Here is a 12,182-nt window from a genome sequence, read left to right as displayed (position 1 = left end):
TTAAAATGTAATTACTTCTGATAATGGTGTAAGACTTTCTACACTGATCCACAATCCCCATCCCTCACACTTCCTTTCTCCTTCAGCAGTAATCTAATTATCTCCATTGAAATGTCATTCTTTTTTTTGCCGTATGAGCACAAATCCATCAGCGGGACATCAGAGTGAGAAGAGAGAGAGAGAGAGAGAGAAAAAAAAAAGCCTGTGGAACCACAAAGCGAGCGCCATTTACCACATTCCCCCGATGAGCCATGAGGATGGCGAAGTTGGTCAAGTGACTGCAGGAGCAAGTGGTGTGGCTCTTGTTGGTGTCCAGCAGTTTGCAGCCTTGAGTGGACCAGTATCCCATCATGCTGCGCTCCGAATAATTCCAAAAGGAACAGTTGGGGTTGTAGTAGTGCTCCTTCTGCAAAATATACACAGAAAAAACATTTATCAATCAGGGACATTTATGCATGCATGGCTGTACACAATCTTAAGCCCTGTGGATTTCATATCTCCGTCAAAGTGCGCAGATGAGATGTGTGCTTCTTTTACAAAAGTGTGAATCTTTTATTCTATGTGTGCATTGAAATGTTGGAAGAAACACATGAAAGCAATCCAAATTAAGATACAAACCGAGATGAGATGTGAGAGGGGTTACTATGGCAATTCCAAGCAAAACACTACACAGATGCAACACAACTTGGTCCTCTAATTTCTGAAGTCGATATTTCTCATTAATGCTAATTACTACCCATGAAAGACTGACATAATATTGATGTTTTCTCTTTTCTCTTTTTTAGCTACAACAATAACACATTAAAGCGCTGCATTCAAAGACAGTGCAGCTGTTTAAGTATTTTTAAAAGCGCGGTCAGCTAGTGTGGTCCGGAGGAGTCTCCAGAGGGGGCTTACATCCAGGTGTTCCAGCGTGAAGATCACGGGGTCAGCCACAAACACACGGCTGGACTCCTTAGTGATGGAGGCTGAGAGGATGTGGGAGTTGACCGTGAGGGAGAGGTTACGTTTGTTCATCTCTCCCAGTCCCCTCAGTGTGGCATTTTCGGTGCTGAGGAACTGTCCCAAGTGTTTGTACAGCACAAATACCAGCTTGGCTACACCTGCAGACAGGAATAATAATCATAAGACACGCAATGAGTGGAAGCATAGGAGCAAAAACCCATCCATCACTTCATACATACTAGTTTATGTATGAATGTATGTCTCCCGACACACCAAAAAAAAAAAAAAAAAAGACTATAATCGTACCTTGGCTAAAAACTGGGACCCAAGTTGATTTGTCCTTCATCACAAAACTTGGAGTGGAAGTGGCGAGCCAACTGAGGATTAACATATTCAATTTTGGGGGGCAGGTTTGTGGAAAGTATAAAAAAACCCTGCATTTTTTAAAGAAAAAAAAAGTTTTGCTCTTCAAGTGCCCTTCGAGTTGAGTAAAAAGCTATATTAACATTTTGAGGACTGTAAGTCTGTTTTTCAGTCTGCCCAGCTACAGTTTGCTCAGAAAAAATTCAACAACTCAACACAAAACAGAGAAATATATATCTTTGTATATGTTATAATATATGTCTCTCTCCTCTGGTAGAGTCTTGACAGATTAAACCCTGCATTCTTCAGAGGAAATATTTCTGAACTTTGCAGAGTCAGACCGCTTAATCCTGTTTAGAAATATCTGCTAAGTTAATCGCTCCCTTGTTTTAGCTCCTTAGATGCTAGCTCTTAATGCATATCGACATTTATGGTGCCTCTTGGTAAGAAAGTGGAAAAGTGTACCACCTGAGATATCCCCTGATATAGCTAATCTAATTAAAACACCCTTAGTAAACTAATCAGTGTTGCATAATCTCTTGAGCGTAGAACACGATGTGATCCATGAACTACGGGCTGCAGCTGCTTGTGTTCCTCACCGTTTTTACTGTTGACTTTCACCGTGTTGGAGGACAGCTGAAGAGATGCTCCACCTTTGCTGGTCTGAGGAAACCTGAAGTCTTGTACCTGACCATCAGTGCTTAACACGTACACATCCAGAACTGAGAGTGAGAGATAGAGACAGAGAGAGAGGGAGAGAAGGAGTAGGTGAGGGCGGGGGGGGAGAGAGAGAGAGAGAGAGAGAGAGAGAGAGAGAGAGAGAGGGGAAAAGAGATGCATTACTCAAAGGAACCATTTCTGAAAGCAGTACATAGTATTTAATAGAGCTCTAACCTCAAGGCACGGCGGGGTACATGTTAAGACTTGAGGTTCATTGTAGCAACAACAGAATCCAATCTTATTGGCAAGACCCCATGGAGTGTCATTTACTTAATATAATACATGTCGCTAAGCTGTTGGTTGCTATTGTGGAGGCCTTCCAGGCGAGAGCATATAAATATAAAAAAAAAACCAACAACAACAAGGGCGGCGATAGAGGATGAAAAAGTGCAAGCACACAACCGACTGCGGCATGAATGTCAAATATTCATAGGATCAAAAATATCATTGAGCTTTTACTTTTTCTTTCCCCTGTGGGTTCAGATAACTCTGGGCTCGATGAGCAAATCTCTGAAAATCCTCCAAATTCCTGCAGCCCTTCTCCCCGGTGCGCCAGCTGCCGGGTGGTGCTCCCTTTGATGTGTGAAATTACTGAGGGGTCAGGAGGACACACGTATCAGCACACTCTCTCACATCAGAAACGGCCTCACTTCCTCAGATAGATGGCTTCTGACAGACGGAGACGAGGAATTGTTCCCCTCTGTCTAGCCCCCCCCCTTTTTTAAAGTTCTCTCTCCCTTTTTCCACGTTATTGCCCTTGATGCTCACCTGGAGGTAACGCACGGGCTACTGCAAACTGCTAATTAGGAGCTACAATCATTTTTCACCTCTTCAAGAAGGTCAGGTAGTCTCTGAGATTTTGCTTTTCTTCATTTGGCTGCATTTATGTTGCTCAACTGGAATCTCATCTCTATTGTTTAGATAGGATTCGACAAGCTCATGTGAACTGCCTGAATACGATGATTAAGTAGCCAATATTCAGCTTCTTACACAATGTATTAATCAGGGCTTCGGAGGGGACAGAACAACTTGTCGGCTTAATGGGGAAGGCTGGGAGAGAACAGAGGGAGAGCCGTGTGAATGGAACAACATTCAATTGGTTTCTTTTGTTTTGCACCTGCAGGTCTGGGTAGTTCGCCTTACACTGCGCTTTCAATGAGGTATGCCGGATTAGAAATCAATGAGGTATAAGACAAAAGAGGTGAGAGGGAGATCATAATCATAGTAGCAAAGCTAAGGCAGTTCACTGAGCAAGGCTGACTTAAGTGAATGAGATCATCTTGCTAATAAACTGCCTGTGAGGACACATATGCTTGCTTTTCAGGAGTGAATTCAAACATCAGCAAAATGATCTTCTCCTTGAGGAAAAAATAAATTGCCCTGAGGACTGTTTAACTTCAATGAGATGTGGTCAGCAGCCAGTAAGCGGAACAGTCATCAGCACAGCAGATAGTAACAGACAGATGTTTTAAGTGTTTCACCGAGCGTTGGCGAGCAACTTACTGATGTTCTCCGCGGGCACTTTGACGATCGCTGGCTCAATCAGGTTTTCTGCAAGGACAAACGCCCCTTCCTCCAGGGTATCCAGCAGCATTGTGGCGGCGTGCGTTTGTTCTGTAGAATTCATGTCTTTCCAGGATTTCAGAGCTTCCGGCCTCAGGAGGTTGTCAACAGTGTCCACAATTGCCTGTATCCATGGAGACGGGCGAAATGTCAGCTTGCTGGTTCCTGCCGTCGCAAGTTCAGTTTAATAACAAAGAACGGGGACTGGGCAAATGATAAAAAAAAGGGCATGCACGGCCAACAGTGACAGCAACAACTGAAATGGTTATATCAACAGCATTCCCACTGACGAAATGGGGGTTCACAGGAGTCAAGGGTAATAATAATGATGTTTACTCTGTTTGCCAACAATAGGACCAATCTGAGGAAATGTCTTTTGGTCTCCCTGTTTCTTTATTGAACATAAAAAAATAAAAAAAAGAGAAAAAAAAAGAAAGAAATGCTTAAGGGGTAAAAGAAATGTAGACCAAATGTTTTCCCCTCTGCTTTATGCGTCATTCTCAATTCCTGGTTTACAGTCGGTATCTTCCAAATAACAATTATTTCCATGAACAATATTCCTATTCCCATAACTTGTCTTATTTTCACCCCCCCCCCCAAAAAAAAAATAACGGCCTTGAATAATGCTCTCGGGAAGGAACGAGGGCATTATCATGAAATCCGTGTCCAGAGTGGCAGTTGGAGTCGAGATGAGGGCAAGTGCTGCTTGTTTTCTATTGCAATCCTTTCATTTCCTGGATTCTGATAAGCAATAAGCAAGGAAAACATTCCAGGAAACCCACACAAGTATCATATGTTGATAAAACAACAGTTTCCTTTGACCCTGACAGGGTGATTTTGTGACTTTTTTGCTGAATACAATAGAATAAAAATACAACAAAAAACACACACACAGACACACACACACACACACACACACACACCACAGAGACATAATCTAGGGCAACTCTCGGTGTGATAAATCAGAGTGACAATTTAACCATAGGTGCCATTAACCACCGTGAGGCCCGCCACAATAACAGTAATTAACCACAACAAGCCCTTGCTCACTATACCAATTAGTCACAGCTGTGATTATCCAAAACACTAAATGACCACAGACAGGATTATCCCTTTCGCCTGGAACAACAAGAAAGGGGATCAACCAAAATCTGCACCGATACATGATTAACTGCTACATTTAACCACTGAGCTCATATTAACTACAGCCATGATGGCTGTATCCCGGTGCAGCGCTCGCAGCGTGGCTTCATATCTCAGGCTTAAGCACAGAAATCAATCTCTGCGTTCCCTGACCCTGCAAGCGTCTGGGAGCTTGTGAGCTGTGACTATGATGGGAGTGAGTAAGTGTGTGTGTGTGTGTGTGTAAAGGAGAGTAGGGGTTGATTACAGGGTCGGAGCCATTACAACCAGACAGACACTAAATGGTCTCACTATACCCCCTTCCTACCTCCCCAAGGACCCATGAAATCCAAAAGGGAAAGAAAAAAAAAAAGTGGCTCTAATTTGCGTAGCACAGTGAGAAACTATGTTCGAATGAAGTTGCTTTAAGTTTTACAGGACTGGAGACTTCTTTAAAAATCACAGGGGTGCTACCAGGGGAGCCACTGTGGCTTGCTAGCTAGATCGCTCGCTTTTTTTATGAGCCCGGCGAACATGCCAGCTAGCCACTCAAACAACGCCGACTTCAGCAGCAAGCGCGGATAATGTGTTAAGAGTGTGAAGCTAATCTTGAAAGCGGCACGACTTCATGCAGATTTAGTGGAAAAGAAACAGACACACATTCACCCAGGGTGGCACCAAGTGATGCCGAGATATGTCAACATGAGTTTAAAATGTTTCATCATATCCTGGGGCTTTATTGCTACTTTGAGGGAAAAAAAGGAGGAAAAGGAAAAGAAAAAAAGGAGGAAATTATCAGTGAGACTCAAGGGTTCAGTCGGTCAGACGGAACTGTAAATAAACACACACTAGCGGTATTCACGACCTTCGAAGTTTTCTGAATGCTCTGAGCTCAAGAGTCGTTGCATGCGTACATGCGTGTGTGTGTGTGTGCGCACGCGTGTGTGGGAACAACACTGACCATGATAACATATTGATGTTTTGAAAAAAGGTAGCATACAAGGACCAAATACTCTTATTTCACTAATTTTATTTCGTTCCCAATACAACGGAAAAATGCTCCCGTGGATCAGAACGGATTATTTAAATATTGACGATCAGTAGTTAAAATATTGTTCACCCTGTTATTTTAGAGTGTTACCATGGCAACATCAGAAGCAGTCCACTTGGGTGTCATATATCACTCTAACCCACCCCTTTTGGAGACTATCGGCTGATTCAGAGTCCCCTCGTTCCAGTCAGACAAGTAATATTCTCAGCAACAGATAAATTCTCTTACTTACGGCTGGATTTTTCCACAAATGTTCTCATTCTCACACTTAAATATAATTTTACAGACCAATCACGATAAAACTTCAGATCACCTGACTGATGTGGCCAAATATTTCTTCACATCAAGCCCGCCTATCACGACCATTAACAATAATATCGATGTCATAAATTCCCATCCAATAGGACCATCCCGTGTTTTGGCTAAGTCTTGCTCACAGGAAGGGAGTAAAAGATACACTGAAATGACCTGTGATAACATCTAACCATGTTCACATGTGCGGAGATATGTCAATGTCATCATAATGAAATGAATACCGTCGGTCGGATGATGAAACGCGAACGGAACGAGCATTCTTAAGTGGAGTGTGTCATTTGTGACTGATTCATGGCAAATGTGAATTTCTTCTCATATCATGTTTTTAGTTCTCCATCTGATGAGGTCATGTTTTCATGTCTGTCAGCAGGATTACAAAAACTACTCAGCTCTAATTTTCATGAAACTCGCCCGAGCCAAGAAGGAGCCCGTTAAATTTTCCGTCATATTACGACATTTCATTTTCAACATGACTTGGCGGAGGTTTGAACTCTCTGAGTGGCCATCGGGTTGCATCCAACACCGATCCCGCTGAGGTTTTTTTCCACATAACGACTCAGACTTATTACATCCCACTTGAAACAATTAACATTAGCGGTGCTACAACAAGAACAGTCAAGGTGATCAAAGCCATTAAGAAACACTGTCTGGGAGCCATAAATGTTGTGGAGATACATCTGGTAGCTGTTGATAAATGAAAGCTTTGACACTTTGGAGGAAAAGTGGGACGCTCATCAGTAGATTTCATCCTCTGGAGACTCTGAACATCTGGCACCCCACCAAATGGATGTTGGGATATTTAGTTTGGACCAAAGTTTGCTGCGATGATTTTCCATCCATGGTCATGCTACTAGCATAGCTAAAAGTCAGTGAAGGGAAATGCATCGCCCCGTTCCCACAGTAAAATGAGACCTCAAGTAAAAACAGCCCCAACTCACACCGAGTCCCTTTGAGCCACTGAGAAATACAGAATCCGGTCATTTGTTTCAGGCCGTGCAAAGTATCGCATCCACTGTGTTTACTCCATGCCCGTGTCTTTCAGCAGAACCCACCCAAGGAAACAAATTCAGCCAGAGCAGCAGAGGAAAAGTTACAAAAATCATTTAAAATTAAAATTTTTAAAAAAATGTCAAGGGAAAGAGAGTGAAAAATCAGAATGGAACACAAACACATTAATGGGCTCAGAAATTAATCCCACAGATAAAACACAACAGAGGAGGAGAGGAGACTTCTTCTTCCTGCTAAGGGGACAAGGGAGAGTGGAAATTGTATAATGTAAGCAAATGAAAACTGAGCACACTGCCACTTTGATCACACTTCTGGCTGACAGGGAGGTGCAATTACGACCGTGGGAAGCCAATTATTCACACAATGCATAAAGAGACGAGAAAAGAGAGGGAGTGAGAAAAGGAGTGGGGGGGGAAGGATGAGATGAAGGAGGAGGAGGAGGAAAAAAGAGAAGTATGATGAACAAGTGATAGCACAGAGGAGGGAAACAGGACAAAGATGGAGTGATATTGACAGTGGCATCCTCGGATGGACAGAATGTTCGGGAGAACTGACAGCCGAGTCAGATGAGGAAGCAGCCATATCTTGTGCAAGCACACCAGGCACGCACTGTAACAAGACAACCAAGGACACAGAGACAGACAGTGGTGCATGCGTCTGGTCAGGCGCTGGGGACAACAAGACTAGCGGTTATGTACCTTCATATATGCCCTGCATGTCTTCTCTCTTTTTTGAAGCTTTTCCGTTTAAAATAGATAAATAAAAAAAGAGAATCAAGCACAAAAGAGAAATTGTAGAAAGAAAAAAAAGAAGGTAAGAATAGGAAGCATTAAATCATGCCACTTACCATAAATTACAGGAATTCAGTAACAAAGGAATAAAAAGCACAAATCTATGAACTGCAACCTTAAAATGACGGGACAGCTCTAAATACTCTTAGAGCGACAGAGTTTGAATGTTAAATGAGGATCACACAGTAGCGAGGGGAAGAGATGAGGAACGCAGCACCGTGGAGGGAAAGTGCTGAGGCTCCATTCTGATGCTCCCCATTAGTGATGCTTTAAAATACACTGAGAAGATAAACAATGTGGGATGAGGTCATTTGTATTTCATGCCAAAGAGAGAATAATAAAGTACAAGCTCTTATTTAAAAAAAACAAAAACAACAACCCTCTTGTTGGTCTCTTGGCATCGTCTTATTTTTCTAACTAAGTCAAACAAAGAGAAGACAGATAGCGCAGCTCCCACACTGCATGGGAAAATGAAATGTTCTTAATATCCAGATGTGTTTTGAAGCAAATCATAACACATGTCGTCAAGCAAACACACACACACACAGGAAACCGACATCTACATGATTTATAAGACGGCGCCGTGTGACCTTACTGGTTCATAATTATATTTCTGCAACTTTTAGCCCCCTGCAGTAGCGTCAAGATGGACAAACACATGTTTATTATTTTTTTAAATAACATTTGCTTGACTATCAGGTCTTGATTTATGAAAGATCATTGTTGCAATGCCCTGAGAACTTTGCCGTCGAGCGTTATAAGACTGTGATATCTGTCTAACGCACTGACTCTCGAATTGTCCCGCGCTATGGCCGTATGTTCAAATCTCAATACTTTAGGTATCGGCTGTTAACCCTTCACAAAGCTTGGGCATTTGGTATTTTCATATATTTCGTGGGAGGTAAATCTTTTTCGGGTGGAAGCATCTCCAAGTTCGGTTCCTGCACCGTCTTCTTCATCAGCGCAGGCTAACGTAGCCGCACCAACTGGCAGTTTTGTCGTCTTGAGGGTTTGGGAGAAACAAGCGTCTGGTTTAGAGGTCAAAGGTTCAACTTGGACACTCAGTACGAAGGATTTGAAAAAAATCTGAATGAAATTCTTTTCTTGGTGGCTATGATCAATATTTTCATATTCACTGTGGATCCAGTAAATTTCCAATCATTTATCCGACATCGTTCTAAATCCCCAATGATATAAGAATTAGTGCACGTCAATATCCTGTTATTATAGGTACTTCTAGGTAGGATTTATTCATTATTTGCATTTCTACAGAAGAAAAGTATTTTTACATTTTCATTTGTTTAAATTCAGTTAATTATGAATCCTTCAAGTGTTGGTGTTTGCGTTTTCACTGGAATCTTGATTACTGAATTCTTATTCCAAAGTTTTAACCGACAGATAATCGGGTAGTTACGTCTTTGGGTCATTTTTGGATCGTTTGCTCAGCTCTGACGTGACGTGTGGCCAAACATGAGACTATTTTCATTTACAGTCTAAGAGCAAAAGCTATCCAGAAATATCATGGTACAGTTTTGTATCACTTTAACAGTTAGAGTTCTATCTGACCAAACTTTCAACTCACTGCATGTTACCAGACTGGCACAAAAGAAATAAAGTTTAAAAAAACAACGACTCATGAGTGCGCTGTGGAACATTTAACAACAGATATTTCCCCTCAGGAGATGGAAGAAGGCAAACCAAAGAAGCAGGAGGTTAAGGAGAGTGAATATTGAACTTGGATGTGTAGGGTCACCAGAATCATGACATAAATTAAAAATATGCTGCACTCTGTCTGTAAAATTGCCCTCCAAAAGGCAAAAGTCAATAATACAGTTTGGAGAATTTTACACTTTCGCAAGCCAATCCTAAACATATGCTATGTAACTTTGAATCGGACATATTTTCTTCCATTGCAGAACTTATTTAGTTGGACAAAAAAAAAATAAAAATATATATATAAAAAAAAATAAAATCAACTGACAATTTCCTAAAACTTGCCCAAGCTGTATAATCCATCACAATTAGCATCTAGTCTGCAATTGATTCTTATTCAAGCAGAGATAATGCAACTTTGACAAACGACCAATTTGTCATATAGCACGGAAATTAATTATGATGCCAGTTGTTTGTGATTCGTGGTAAAAAGGGAAAAAAAAACATGTAACACCTTTAATGCTAATGATTCTTGTCATCAGCCTTTCAGGCGTCACCGTGATGTGCAAATCACTGCAACTGCTATCAGTTCTGCAGGAAGAAGCCTGTTAGCTCTTATCTTCAAATGCATAATAGCAATGTAGCTGTCTGAGCATAAGGCCACAAACAACAGGCGTCATTCGGTGCAAATCATCTTGTTTACAGAGTAACTGCTGTCTGAATAACAATGTGATTTTTCAAACTGTCAGTCATCTCTCCATGGGACTGCCAGCAGCTGAGAGATGTAGGGACGTCTTGGGCCCACTCTTTTCTCACTGCGTACTCGCAGAGGCTCCAGTAGTGAGCAGCTCCACACTTGTCGGAAGTAAGGAGTTGGTTTTGTGTGTGTGTGTGTGTGTGTGTGTGTGTGGGGGGGGGGGGGGGGGCTCATGGTCATTAGCTCCTTCAATGTGGAACTACCAAAATGAGACTGTCTCTAATTACCAGTGAGATGCAGAGGAATGAGCTTCCCCTCAGGACTAGACCTGCCTCCTGAGCCCCTTCACCCAAGACTTGATGTTTTTCTATGAATGTGTGTGAATGTGTGTATGCAGGTTTGTGTATTTAGCTCTATGTCCTGCTGATGAATGTCCTGAGTCATGCTGATAACGACTACAGGCAAAAAAAGGGGGGAGCTAACAGGGTGGCTGGTTTGATCCTCACCTCTGGGTCGTATTAAGCCAGACAGGAATTTCACAGTTACCTTGTTGAAGCTGCGTCCAGCTGAGTCCTTCTCGCTGGGCCTGAGCTCCTGCAGCTGAGCATCCAGGATGTCCACCAGCTGCTCCATCAGACGCACTGAGGAGCTGACGTCCCCGGCAAATACCGGGCCCTGTGTGTGGCGTGCTAGCTCATTTGCTAAATTGGCAGCATTTTCACCACTTCGGATCTGACGGGGAAAACAAAGTATGTTAGGGAGAAATAGTGAAATGATGAGTCCTCAGTGGTGGTGGTGACACAGTACTTCAATCTCTGCAAAACTTGAGGTTGGTCATGGCATCTAACTTGAGGAAACAATGGGTTGAACACCAAAATCCATCAAAAAGATGAAGAAGGAACCATATTTGATAGTCTGAAGGCAGCTGTCACTAACATAAGCAACATGCCCGAAAATCGACTTATTTCACATCTGAAAATATATTTATTTATGTCAGTGTCAGTGAAGAATCTGTCAAATGACTTGTGGGAATTCAGGTAATTGCAGGGATGGTAGAATACATGTAGGAGGGGGAATAATGGCATGCATCCACCAAGAATTAGCAGCTGCCATTGTTGCCCATTCCAGCAGTTATTTCACATTTTTGAGCATCCAAAGTGCTTCCATTCTACATTCATTCTTACACTATGTGCAGCGTTATAAGCTTCATTGTATAATCTGTTTTTGGAGTTTCTAAATAACAATTCAATGTACTTTTACATACTCTACCAGCAGGAAATATAAGCTCCAGTGGAATATGGAGCTTAGCAGGCAGTTCCTTGAAAAACTAAATGCATTGTTGTTGTTCCAAGTTGAAGCTGTCATCACGATACTATGTATATATATATATATATATATATATATATACATATATATACATATATATATATATATATATACATATATATATATACATATATATATATATGTATATATATATATATATACATATATATATATGTGTGTATATATATATATATATATATATATATATATATATAAATATATAAATGTTCTGCATCTTTGTTAAGCTCCTCTATGTTCTTTGTGTTGCAATATGGAACAATTTCAACATCTCCCTCCTCTATCAAAGAAATTTGGGAAACAGGCTGACTTTTCCGATTCAGTATCACTTTTGTTGATTTTATTTTCTCATATTTTCTTCTCTAAACATGCCAGTAATGCCGAAAGGTCGCTGGCTCGATCCTCACTTTTTCCGGTGACCATGTTCAAGTATCCTTGAGCAAGATACTGAACCCCTAATTGCTCCTGATGGCCCTGCACCAGACTTGCGACCCGTCCAGGGTGAGCCCCACCTGTCACCCGATGTCAGCTAGGATAGCAGTATAGAAGATGAATAGATGGATGGACTTGAATGCAGGAAAGCTCACATATTTCTAAAAATGCTCTTTGA

At 41.6% G+C, this 12,182-nt stretch overlaps 1 protein-coding gene across 10 annotated transcripts in view; it reads right to left on the bottom strand.

The window, feature by feature from the left end:
• Positions 1 to 12,182, bottom strand: part of adgrl2b.1 (adhesion G protein-coupled receptor L2b, tandem duplicate 1) — an 89,954-nt gene that overhangs the window by 16,439 nt on the left and 61,333 nt on the right. For 7 of the 10 annotated variants that reach the window (XM_086203962.1, XM_086203965.1, XM_086203963.1 and 4 more), the window contains 6 exons: positions 10,775 to 10,960; positions 7,786 to 7,824; positions 3,532 to 3,715; positions 1,908 to 2,030; positions 898 to 1,103; positions 233 to 406 (listed from right to left, as the gene is read on the bottom strand). In XM_086203962.1, the coding sequence (XP_086060088.1) occupies positions 233 to 406; positions 898 to 1,103; positions 1,908 to 2,030; positions 3,532 to 3,715; positions 7,786 to 7,824; positions 10,775 to 10,960 (912 nt within the window). The remainder of the gene's footprint in view (positions 1 to 232; positions 407 to 897; positions 1,104 to 1,907; positions 2,031 to 3,531; positions 3,716 to 7,785; positions 7,825 to 10,774; positions 10,961 to 12,182) is intronic. The other 3 variants (XM_086203966.1, XM_086203964.1, XM_086203967.1) reach the window with 1 other exon arrangement.

The sequence above is a fragment of the Aulostomus chinensis genome, chromosome 5, assembly GCF_037954235.1.
Source record: "Aulostomus chinensis isolate RoL2024-O1b breed Wild chromosome 5, RoL_Achi_v1.0, whole genome shotgun sequence".
NCBI lineage: Eukaryota > Metazoa > Chordata > Actinopteri > Syngnathiformes > Aulostomidae > Aulostomus > Aulostomus chinensis.
The sequence above is the reverse complement of the archived record's forward strand: the minus strand, read 5'-3'. Positions and strand labels throughout refer to the sequence as shown.